Source organism: Dryas octopetala, chromosome 1 (genome assembly GCF_963921425.1).
Source record: "Dryas octopetala chromosome 1, drDryOcto1.1, whole genome shotgun sequence".
Classification (NCBI taxonomy): Eukaryota; Viridiplantae; Streptophyta; class Magnoliopsida; order Rosales; family Rosaceae; genus Dryas; species Dryas octopetala.
The window spans coordinates 5,788,860-5,800,359 of NC_141366.1; the positions used below are offsets into that span (position 1 = coordinate 5,788,860).

The following is an 11,500-nucleotide window of genomic DNA, read 5'->3' on the forward strand; positions in this document are numbered from 1 at the left end:
CAATTAAGTTTAGATCATAACATACTATATATCAACATAACAACAATGCTTACACAACAGGATACGAAGCCTCCATGACAATGCCACATGCATATATAGCATTATTGTTTAGAGAAAAATCCAATAAAAGACATTTTGCACTGAATTGTAGAATTCAAATATGAAAAGCAGCTGTACCAAGTTTAGATGATTAGAACACACCAGTACAAACATTTTCACGGCCATAACATGGTCTTCAAAGAGAACCTGCCTAGTTCATGCATTAATGTCAAACGTATTGATCGGATAGAAAGTTTGGGTGGCAATGCCACAAAGACCTTCTGGAGTCCCAACATCTTTGCGGATTCTCATATAGCCACCCTCACCCCATCCCTCTCCCCATGAATTCTTGACCAACCAATACTTAGTCCCATCATCTTCATTCGTCCCGTACCCGACAATTGTAACAGCATGGTCTGTTTCAGTCCCACAATCTCCCGAGAAGACACCTCCAGAGTAAAATCGGAATGCTGTTCCCGTGGCTTCAACACTAGCTGTCACCGGTTGCTGGAAAACAGCCTCCTGCAATGCTTCCTCGTCATGAGATGGAAATACTCTCAAGGAACCTGTGATGCGGGCAGCAACGTCCTTTGATTTGTCGGTGTCACAAGTTGCATTCGTTCCTGTGTATTGGTAATTTGCTTCACTGGTAATGCCGTGCGTTTTTATGTATTCCAAGGCACTGACCGTTGTGCTGGGGTTGCACCCGTTGGTACAGTCCACCAGTTCTTGCTCTGACAGTGAAATCAATTTTCCAGTAAAAATATGGGTAATCCCCTCCACAGCTGCCACTGCTGCAAATGCCCAGCAACTTCCTATATATAGAAAACCAATATTCAATCGCGATTCAAGTCTTGTTAGGAATTCAATTAATACCGGCGGCCTTGTTTTGGGTTTATTCGTTGTAAGTACCACATCCATATTAGAGGTGGTTTACAATGTGGTACATAAACGTGGTTCAAAATTCAGATAGTTAATTTTATTGATACGATTAATACATGCATGAAAGAAAGAGTAATGATAATAAAAGTTGGGGAGCTTTGAGAATTTTGGTGCTCATGATCTTACCACATTGACCTTGTTCTTTTATGGGAGTGACAGCTCCAATCTCCCTCCAGTCAACTCTACTTGGAACATAATTCTTAGTCAGGTTTGGAAAGTTGAATGAATTCATTTTGGATGACTTTGAGAAGGTGGACTTTTTGTACCCAGTATGAGACCTGATGAATTCTTCATCTGTGAGATCTGCAAATTTGTTGAGGCTTAGCTTGTATGTGTGGTTCCCTTCGTTGTTAAACTTCTCAATGAATTCTGCATTGTCCTTGAATATCTTGAATCGCCTTTCCTTTTCTGCATTGTCTGTGTAAACGCGTCTGTGCTGAGCCATCCACAGATCATGTCGAGCAATGGAAGCTTCATGCAATGTGATCCTGGATGTGGCTGTATATGCCCAAGTCCCCAACACCATGAACATGATGATGGGAATTATGGATTTCCATTGAAGCGTCATAGCGGCCATTGTTTAATTATAAGCCGAAGAGAGCTCTCTCTCAAGGACAATGCAGGCTTTAATGGATTGATCACTAGATGTGAATTAAGAAGCAAGAACACAAGTAATTTCATACAATTCTTTTTTGTTGGTACAAATTAACATGCTAGCTATGTGCATGGTTTATATGAGTGATAATTCTCCCTCACAAGTCAATGACAGATATCATGCTCATATTAAGCCACAATCTCCTTCAATTCGTCACGATCCACCAATCATTCCCATTGACTTTAGATTGTCATATCACGTTTCTTGAGTTTAGGAACCTCTGAATTATTCTGCCTTAATGTATATTAGCAATTCATTGTAATTTTCTTTCCTTGTACAGCAACAGAAATTGGGGAAGTTGGGGGATTAAATGAATAATATTGTGCCTGATGCTCGACTCTTAAATAATCATGGGTCTTAGATCACGGCCCATGGGTATCTAAATTGTCTGATAGTGCTGAATGCTGATGAACTTGATTGATGCTATTGGGGGATTCTATTGATACCCCAACAAAGTTCTTTTGCTACCCCACACACAAATATTTTTCTCATTTTCACTCTCAAAATATTTAGAAAAATTTAAAAACAAAATCCCAAACCCTCCACCTGATCAGCCCCCTCACCCCGGCCACTACCCTCGCCACCGGCAACCTGTCTCCTTCTCTACCTCTTCCATTCTCTCTCTTTCCAAATTGGTGGTAGACGACTTCCAGAAATTGAGTGTCCATAATAATTTATTTCCAGGAATTATATGAAACTCATTTAAAGTCAAAAAAATGTCCAATGGACCAAAAGGAAGTGTGGCGAGACCCAATTGACCAGTTATTAATTAGGTGCCTAGACAATTATGATTTTTGGAATCACAGTCATTCTTCTTTGTTAGGTTGTTAAACTAAATAGGTACCTCCATGTCTTGTTCCGATCATTCTTTTAGAGAAAAATGGTAATAGAAGTCATAATTTTTTACTCAATTGTAGAGCTTAAATAATATGAAAATTAAGCAGCAGCTAGCTTTATTTTATTACCAAGTATAGATTAGAACACACCATCAACATCAACCTAGCTAGCTACAATGGTTACACAATCGGATAGGAAGGAATGATGGCAATTCCACAAACACCTCCTGAAGCATCAACATCTCTGCGGATTCTCGTGTAGCCACGCTCACCCCATCCCTCTCCCCATGAATTCTTGACCAACCAATACTTAATGCCATCTTCAGTCGTCCCATACCCGATGACTGTAATACCGTGGTTAAGTGACATCCCACAATCACCACCTGAAAAAACCCCGCTGGAGTAAAATTGGAACGCTTGTCCGGTCTCAATGCCAGTCGAAATAGGTTGCATGGAAACAGCCTTCTGTAAATCGCTCTCGCTATAACCCAGCACATGTTCGTAGCCCTTGATATGGGCAACATAGTTTTTTAACTTCTCAGTGTCACAAGTTCCATCTTTGGCTATGTATGGGTAATTTGCTTCACTGGTAATGCCGTTCGCTATTATGTATTCGAAGGCATCTTCTATGAGACCACTTTTGCAACCTTGGTTAATGCCATTTTTAGAACAGTCTACTAGTTGTTGCTCAGACAATGAGATCAATTTACCGGTTTTGATTTGTGTGATCCCCTCCACGGCTGCCACTGCTGCAAATGCCCAGCAACTTCCTATATTGTATAGATCACAAATTAATTAGGAAAAAAATTAATAAAATATTATATGCATGAAAGAAATTAAGAGTAATAGTAATGTTGTTTTTTGATCGAGAGGGTTATACTAGTTAGTAATAATGCATGTTCACCTGCCACGTCCTACTAATAATTTGAGTTTTTATGAATAGTGGTAAACAAACAAATTTTAACAAGGTATGGGAGTGCACGAGAGATCATGAGTTCCATGCAATCACATCCTCTTGATACAAGTTGAAATATTAATTTCACGTATGATCAGTGTTAGAATATGAAACAATCGTTGGCTCACATGCAATAATTGATATATTCTAAGAAAATTAAAACTTTTGGAAATAGCCGTAAATTAACCAACAATAATTATCAAACAGTTAGTTAGCTTTGAGATTTGGTGCTCATCATATGTTACGTACCACAATGACCTTGGGATTTAATGGGGGTGACAGCTCCTTTCTCCCTCCAGTCAATGTTAGTTGGAACATCATCATCTGTCAGGTTTTGATACCTGAATGAATTCAATTTGGATGAGCGGGTGGACTTTTTGAACCCATTATGAGACCTGACGAATTCTTCGTTTGTCAGGTCTGCAAATTCGTTGAGGCTTAACTTGTAAGTGTGATTATTCCCTTCATTGTTGAACTTCTCTATGAACTCCAGGTTGTCCTTGAATATCTTGAAATGCCTTTCCTTTTCTGCATTGTCTGTGTAAACGCGTCGGTGCTGAGCCATCCATAGCTCATATTTTCTTGCAACGGAAGCTTCATGCAATGTGATGGCCTTGGCTGTAGATAATGCCCAACTCCCCAACAGTAAGAAGATGATGGAAATTATGGATTTCCATTCTAGTGTCAAAGAGGCCATTGTTAATTTATAAGATGAAGAGAGCTCTCAGGGACACTGCATGCAGGCTTTAATTGATTGATCACTAGATGTGAAGAAGCAAGAACACAATTTGTCATATTTATAGGATGAGCAATTGAGCATCTTCATTAATCTTCAATGTGAAGCAAAATCTTACTTTGGATATGGAAAGGGACCTAAAACAAACCGATACAAAAGTTGAGTCAGATAGACTCACTTTCTACACTGTGATCACTCACACGTTATGATCTTCTTCATCTCCTTTGCTGGTTTAGGAACTAGCTCACAGATTATCTATCTACATTAATTCTACATGCTATAACGCGGTTCACACCAATTAATCTTGTAATTAACTCGATGCCTATTCTTAGTGTCATTAATTTGTTGGGCACAGGCAGGTGATAACCTTTTGACCCATTGACTTTATATGAAATAGCTATTTGAACATTTTATCAAATTGGGACATCCTAAATATCTGAACTGCTCAAATGCGTACTTATTATAAGGCATTTGAAAGACCACAATTTGCACTACTACCGCTAGACTATAGGGGGTGTAGAGAAATACCACCCATAAAATTTAAAAAAAAAAATTACAATTAACTACCCAAAGAAAAGATTGGATGGCAAAAGGTGATAATTTTGTGTTATTTGTGCACACCCTTTATACTCAGGGTGGTATTAGTGCAAAAAATCCATTTTATTTTTATATTTGGTCTGAACATTTATTATTGACAAGTTGGCCAACAAATAAATAATTAGAAAAGTTGACAAGTGAACCTGAGAGGAGACAAGTGTCAAACAATTAGATAGGAGATAGCAAATGTGAAAGTGCAACACAAACCGGGCTTCAGAAAATGTAGGCCCATTATTATAATGTGCAAAATGCTCGACTAACTCCGGCCCATGGGCATCTATAGTTTCTGTTAGCGCTAATTCATGCAACAATCTGCTCAAATGGACTTGGATTTATGCTACGTGGCCCATTTTCACCAGTACTAATAATTGAATTCAAATTTAATCAAGTAGAATTGCATATCGCCTAGAAATTCAAGCAGGAAAGATCCATTGATAATCAAACTTGAGGAACTACATAGTCAGCAATTACATGATCAATAAGATCCCAGGATGAAGATTGATTCACCATTAACAATTGCTACAAATTCAAGCAGTAGGATAGGAAGCTCTCATGGCAATACCACAAAGGCCTTGCTTAGCACTAACACCTCTTTTAATTCTTATGTATCCATGGTCACCCCAAATAGTACCCCATGAATTTTTGACCAACCAATAGTTGGTGAAATCCTCACTTGTCCCATACCCAACTACAGTGACACCATGGTCTAATTGAGTCCCACAATCCCCTGTGAACACCCCACTAGAGTAAAACTGGATGGCATATCCACTGGCATCAATTGCAACAGAGACTGGCTGGTTGGCCACAGCCTTGAGCAAAGCCGTCTCACTGTTGGCTGGCACATCTTCGTAGCCTGTAATCTTGGCTGCATGAGGTGATACCTTGTTCTTGTTGCAAGTGCCATCAACTCCCTTATAAGGGTAGCTTGCTTCAGCTGTCAGGCCTTTGTTGTGCACCACAAACTTGAAGGCATCATCCATGAGACCACCCTCACAGCCTAGGTCCTCACCTTGTCTGTCACAATCCACTAGTTCTTGCTCTGAGAGAGAGACCAACTTCCCAGTTTTCAGCTTTGTAATGCCTTCTGTGGCTGCCACTGCAGAAAATGCCCAACAACATCCTACATATACACCATGAGTTAGAAAAAGTTACATAAATGTTATCTCTTGTCGCTATTTTACCCATATAATAATGAGCTGTCCAGACTGACAGTCTGACATGAGAAAATTTTCCTAAATAATATTATAACAAAAATCCCATAGGGGTATTAGTATTTTTTTTAATTACCACATTGGCCCTGGTCCTTGATGGGGGTGACAGCTCCCTTCTTTCTCCAATCCATAGTGGGTGGGATTGCAGTCACATTCTCATATTTAAATGGTGGCTTAGACATTGACATGGGATTGGGGGCCATTTTGTATCCATTGCGAGAGACCTTGAATTCTTCATTAGTCAGGTCTGCAAATTCATTGAGGCTGAGCTTGTAAGGCCGATTGCTAGCATTATTGAAAGACTCTATGAATTCCACATTGCCCTTGAATATGTTGAAACGCAACTCCCTCTCTGCATCGTCCCTGTAGGTGCGTTCGTGGCGAGCCATCCACTGCCCATGTCTCTCTAACATGGACTCAGCAGATGCACCGTGCAGTTTGCGGCAGTTGGCTTGAGAAGCCCACATCCCCAAGACTAAAAGTGTCACTAGAATTGGTGACATTGTTTTACTGGATTTTGATGATTTTTTTTTTTCAAGTAATGAATTTGTTTATGCTTATGAGATTATACAAACATGTATATGATGGGGTGAAGGCACACTTTAACACTGAAGAACTGGTGTGGGTATATATAGAAGATGTCATGCACATACACTGCAGCAAACCCCACAAGTGATGTGGAGGGTTTGAAAGGAGGGACTCATTTATCGGTGTGCTTTGACAAACTGGTTGCAATCCGTTTAGGTTGGCATGTTAATAGGCGAAATTTTCTTCTTCTGCGGTTGATTAGGAATATTGCATGTATGATTAAAAGAATAATTATCTACTTATTGTTTCAGTGAGCCAGTCTTGGGACTAATTAATCTAAGCGTCGGTTTTTTTTTTTTTTTGGGTTTTTGAAATCTAAGCACAACTGTCTACTGGTGTTGCTAGCGTACGTATGTTTATTGCTAGTGAGATCCTAGATCCTCTATGGTCGTTAGTCAATTCATGCCCTTATGTAAGAAATGAGGAAAAAGACAGAGGGCACCTCCTGTAGAACCAACTTACTGTTGAAATGTTAGTTTGATTCAAATTTAATCTAAATTACCGTTGCCTTCAGTTTTATTTCTTTTATTACAATTCATAGTCATCATGAAGGACATTTACATTAGTTTCAACCTAACCGTTAGTCCGTTACATAGAAATGGCAATCTTATAGCATTTATCCATTATTTGTTTAAAGAACTGCAGGTCTGCAGGGCTCATATTACATGGTATCTTTCTACTACAGGTCGCTTGAATTTTTTTTTTTATTTGGTACCATAGAGCGGGACAACATGCTAAATGTGCTTTACCCTAGAGTTATAAGCTTACACTACTTAGATCATTGTTGCTTGCCAACTGTTCAATCAAAATTTTGCCAATCTGGGCCCAAAAAAAAAAAAAAATTGCCAGGATTATCCTCATCCCAAGTGTTGAAACTATTGCAGGTACAAACACAAAAAACAGTGCAAGATGATTCATCTGGAAAAGTTGCATCGTGGTTATTAATTACGAATTTTGCTATGTTTACTGTCGATGTGCGACCGCTAAGGCACTAATCACCCCTACGAGAATCGGCATTTGTTAAACAAAATAGCAATCTCTCGAATTCCCACACCCTATAATAATAATAGGACTCGGAGATTACAACTGGGTTTGGGAGAATTTTCAGAAGGATTAATTTCTCATCAAGAATACGAGGACTTGAAGATATATTCAATACGTGGGCCTTAACTATTGGCGTACAAGACACATATATACACAAAACAATTAAATATTTAATACAGCCCTCAAGCGTGCTCAAAAATTGCAGTGACAAACATTTGAGTTTCTTTTTTCGGTTCATGAGTATGTAAGTCAAATCTGTACAGAATCTGAAAACACTTGTGAGAGGGATCAGCGTCTCTGATTCTTTATGGGCACCAACTTGCTGCAGTTCAATTAAATTACGATTTCAACTTTCAAATAACATTACCAAATTTCCTACATATATCCTTGAACTGAAGATCAGTCAGAATAAGCAGGGAAAGTGTTCCTGAAATCAAACAACATAGTCAAATTTTAACATCAGTAATGGAGATGTGTTGTCAAAAGATTTATTTGCTATTGAAGTCGTACCTCAGGAATAAAAAGCCACATGAAAATTACTAGCATCGCTCCTCAATATCATCTTAGTCTGTCATCAGACCACTGTGACACTTTTACTCATGTATCTGCCTATCAAATCAACAAGGGCTTGTATTAACGACTTTGGATCAAATACTACACCCACTTTTGGATCATGTATAGAATCGACAACAATCTGCAAAAAGTCACTCTCGTCTGAGCTTTGATATCCAGTCAAGCACACTAAAAATGGAAAATTGATAGAACGCACTCTACTTAAAAAGCATACATACCACATCAAAGATTCCTTGGGCAGCCAAGAAATGAACATCTACAGGAATCTCACCATCTTTGGGCACTAACAGGGTATTGATGTATTGACTTGGCTGCATTGAAATATAAATTTGAAATAAATGAGCTGTTCCCAAACATAAAACAAATGGCGATGCCTAAAAAAAGTGTCCACTTGATTCAAAGGAAAACCAGGTGTGTACCCAGCTAGTGTCCAGTGGGGTCAGTGACTCCAAATGATAAGAAAACTTTGTTTAGTTTTCTGCAATTATATAATGAAGGGTTATGAGCCCCAACAAAAGGAACCAATCATGTTTGCCACCAGAGATGTCTCCTTAGTAAATAAAAAAACAACAATAGTAGCAACTGCAACTGTATTAACTGACTTACAAGGTTTTTAAGACAGTTATGAGGATCTCCATATGTTCGATTCAGTGCATCTGTAATAGCAGTTACAAAGCAAGAAGCTGAGAAGCCACTTGTCTCTCGATCACGGGTACCATTTAACAAAAGTACCTAGTATCAGGACAAACTAAATCCACTCAACATATAACTTGACATGACAGATTAATAATATAGTTGTTTATGTACATCTATAAGGCAAATCTGAAGGACATAAGAATATTTCGCAACGACAACTGAACAATATGACAGCTTGTACTCAATTGGGCACTTGTATCACATAACATGTAACTTAAAAGTATGATGAAAAGGTACCTTCGGGAAGGATCTTGAAGATATAATCTCCCCAATGCCAATTAATACCTAAACAATGATGCATAACAAATGAAAAATATAAATATACAGGCTTCTCATAATCCAATAGAAGTAACGATAAAACAAAGCATAGAAGTAAAGAGGGATCTTTATAAAACAAAGCAACGCATATTGAAGATGGGCAGTAATATTACCAGCGATGGGCAAATAGAAGTAAAGAGGGATCCCATGGCATAAACAACGCAGTCAACATTACGTAACTGATCCAGGACAGCTGGGTTTGCAGCAGGGAAGACCTAGTCATATAGAAAATCTCTTGTTATGACTTCTGATTTCAGGAAGTGCATAAGCATATACACAATTGAATATACTACATGAACAGCCAAAAAAAAACCTATTAAATATCATGCACCTCGTGCAGCAAGTTTTGGCCCTCGCTTGACATGTAGAATACCCGCTTTATTCGCGAAGGAAGTGCTGTAGCTGAAGAGCTTCCCTGTCCACAATAAGCCATCACTTTCAGTAAATGATAAATTCTGTAATAAAATACTGCCACTAAAATTCAAGTGTTCTCACCAAAAAAGTCAAACTATCAGAATACTTCTAACAGAAAACCAATAGGTTCAGACTTCAAGATCATGAAAACCATATCAGCATACCTTATTGACAGGTTCCATATATCCCTTGGTTGGATGAGAAATTTCATTCTGGCCTCGTATTATAGTTCCATCCTAGAAATAAATGGCATAAAAATGAATTCATCATGATCAAATATCAGCGGAAACTTGCAAACTATACTAGCTACTTGAATTGATGATAGACAAAAAAAAAGAATTCGACAAAGGATTGAATCAACAATCATACCAATAATTCACATCCTAATGTAAGCCTGTCGTTAGTAGAAATCACTGGGAGGACTAGACTTTCTGAGGGGATATCTGACACGCGAGAAAACAAAAATATTGCAGCATCCAAAGACTGAAAAAATGTGCGTGCTCCTGCAAAGAAGAAATTCCCAATGCTGCAAAATTATAGAGTCAGTTAAGATAAGATATTTTATTCTAGAACATATTTAAAAACATTTCATGGTTAAAGAAAGTGGATTACCAAATTTCATGTAATCAAGAGAAAGCAACAAAACAAAAATGCATCAAGTCATAGCTAGTTTGAAGATTTCACACCTGCCATTACTGAAGCAAAACGATTCATCAGATCGCCGGAGAATCTGCATTTGAAAAAAGTAGTTGAAGTTCAGAAGAGTTCAGCAGTACTTTGAAATCGGAATACATATAAATAACATTCCAGGAAGCATTGTAGCATTGCCATCAGATTACTCACCTGATTCTGAAAATAAACCAGAAAAGCTCGAATGGTTTCCCTGTAGGGTTTTGATACTCCCGTCCATAGAGAATGTTCTCCTTCAACAATATAATACCTGTCAAATTCTCAACTCAGCAGACAATTACTCAATACCCCACCATAGTAACACCTATCAAGTAAATGAGAATAATTTAGGATCTAGAATAACATATCACCTAGCAATGACAAATATAAAAGATGTAGGCAAGGGACCAACTACATAAATTGTCAAAAATCAGAATAAAATGTCCATAAAACCTATACATACTTCACCATTCACTCCACATTTTCAAATGCAATGCCTACATAACATCATTTCAAATGAAGAATAATGCTAGATAAATGGTTGCAAAATATTACCATTCAGATTTGGCTTGTCCCGCATCAAGTGGTAAACGATGGCCAAGCAATTTGCGGACGGCAACCGCCTCAGAAGAGCTTTTATCAGCCAATCTCAAACATCTTGACCGTATATCTCCGACGGCGGGACCACCTAACACAAAACCACAACCAATAAGAAAAAACAAAAATCCCCAAATACGAACACAATCAATTTGAATTTGAAACGAAAGACTGAAATTGCTACCAAGGACGCGAACAATCTCGGCCGTACTTCCTCCATCGTCGGAAACAGGAAGGACATGCGCGACACGAGTGGTGAAATTCTTGAGCTCCTCAACGACGCCGTTGAACGCAGTCCCACCTGCAATTTCGAAGCAAGAAGATGTGAGGTTTTTCATTTTCCTGAAATTGTTGATTGCGAATTTTGGATGAACGAGGCGGAGAGGGGACCTGAGAAGACGAGCAGGGAGGGCAGGGCAGGGCTAGGGTTCGGAACAGAGGAGGAGCAACGGCAATGGTTAGGGTTTTGGGAGCGAAGGGTAGACATGGAATGAGATCTGCAAGGAAATTGGGGAAAACTGAGAGGAGTGAGACGCAGAGAGGGAAAGGGACCCGACCAACTGTCTGCCATATTCCCGCGTCTTTCCCTACCGGCCCTTCCTTTTTTTTGGAGGGCAAATCTCTCCCAAA

At 38.8% G+C, this 11,500-nt stretch overlaps 3 protein-coding genes and 1 pseudogene across 4 annotated transcripts; all 4 read right to left on the reverse strand.

The window, feature by feature from the left end:
• Nucleotides 1-255: 255 nt before the first annotated feature.
• On the reverse strand, nt 256-1,558 carry LOC147296940 (senescence-specific cysteine protease SAG12 pseudogene; annotated as a pseudogene).
• A 1,094-nt stretch (nt 1,559-2,652) lies between these two features.
• LOC147296941 (senescence-specific cysteine protease SAG39-like) lies at nt 2,653-4,124 on the reverse strand. 2 transcript variants are annotated; one of them, XM_086253017.1, is made up of 2 exons: nt 3,677-4,124; nt 2,653-3,242 (listed from the first exon to the last, which is right to left on the reverse strand). In XM_086253017.1, the coding sequence occupies exons 1-2, from the start codon at nt 4,122-4,124 to the stop codon at nt 2,653-2,655; spliced, it is 1,038 nt and encodes a 345-aa protein (XP_086109143.1). The 2 variants fall into 2 exon arrangements, with proteins under 2 accessions (XP_086109143.1, XP_086109152.1); XM_086253026.1 differs by having other exon boundaries at nt 2,653-3,238; nt 3,673-4,076.
• Nucleotides 4,125-5,189: 1,065 nt separating this feature from the next.
• Nucleotides 5,190-6,474, reverse strand: LOC147296942 (senescence-specific cysteine protease SAG39-like). Its single transcript, XM_086236044.1, has 2 exons — nt 6,048-6,474; nt 5,190-5,880 (listed from the first exon to the last, which is right to left on the reverse strand). The coding sequence occupies exons 1-2, from the start codon at nt 6,472-6,474 to the stop codon at nt 5,288-5,290; spliced, it is 1,020 nt and encodes a 339-aa protein (XP_086092170.1). The 3' UTR covers nt 5,190-5,287.
• A 1,186-nt stretch (nt 6,475-7,660) lies between these two features.
• Nucleotides 7,661-11,500, reverse strand: MEE18 (maternal effect embryo arrest 18). The gene is made up of 14 exons (XM_086250769.1): nt 11,261-11,500; nt 11,055-11,171; nt 10,829-10,961; nt 10,448-10,544; nt 10,291-10,334; nt 9,974-10,130; nt 9,769-9,840; nt 9,522-9,605; nt 9,304-9,405; nt 9,110-9,157; nt 8,783-8,908; nt 8,395-8,487; nt 8,114-8,297; nt 7,661-8,030 (listed from the first exon to the last, which is right to left on the reverse strand). Exons 1-13 carry the CDS (start codon nt 11,439-11,441, stop codon nt 8,178-8,180), a joined length of 1,374 nt encoding a protein of 457 aa, XP_086106895.1. The 5' UTR covers nt 11,442-11,500; the 3' UTR covers nt 7,661-8,030; nt 8,114-8,177.

Excerpts from the sequence above, each read along its gene's own strand:
- LOC147296941 (XM_086253017.1), bottom strand. The coding sequence starts at position 4,124 with ATGGCCTCTTTGACACTAGAATGGAAATCCATAATTTCCATCATCTTC. Across the intron at positions 3,243-3,676 it reads TAAATCCCAAGGTCATTGTG|GAAGTTGCTGGGCATTTGCA; the intron begins GTACGTAACATA and ends TATACAATATAG.
- MEE18 (XM_086250769.1), bottom strand. The coding sequence starts at position 11,441 with ATGGCAGACAGTTGGTCGGGTCCCTTTCCCTCTCTGCGTCTCACTCCT. Across the intron at positions 11,172-11,260 it reads CTCCCTGCTCGTCTTCTCAG|GTGGGACTGCGTTCAACGGC; the intron begins GTCCCCTCTCCG and ends TCGAAATTGCAG. Across the intron at positions 8,909-9,109 it reads CTTCAAGATCCTTCCCGAAG|GTACTTTTGTTAAATGGTAC; the intron begins GTACCTTTTCAT and ends TCCTGATACTAG.
- LOC147296942 (XM_086236044.1), bottom strand. The coding sequence starts at position 6,474 with ATGTCACCAATTCTAGTGACACTTTTAGTCTTGGGGATGTGGGCTTCT. Across the intron at positions 5,881-6,047 it reads CAAGGACCAGGGCCAATGTG|GATGTTGTTGGGCATTTTCT; the intron begins GTAATTAAAAAA and ends GTGTATATGTAG.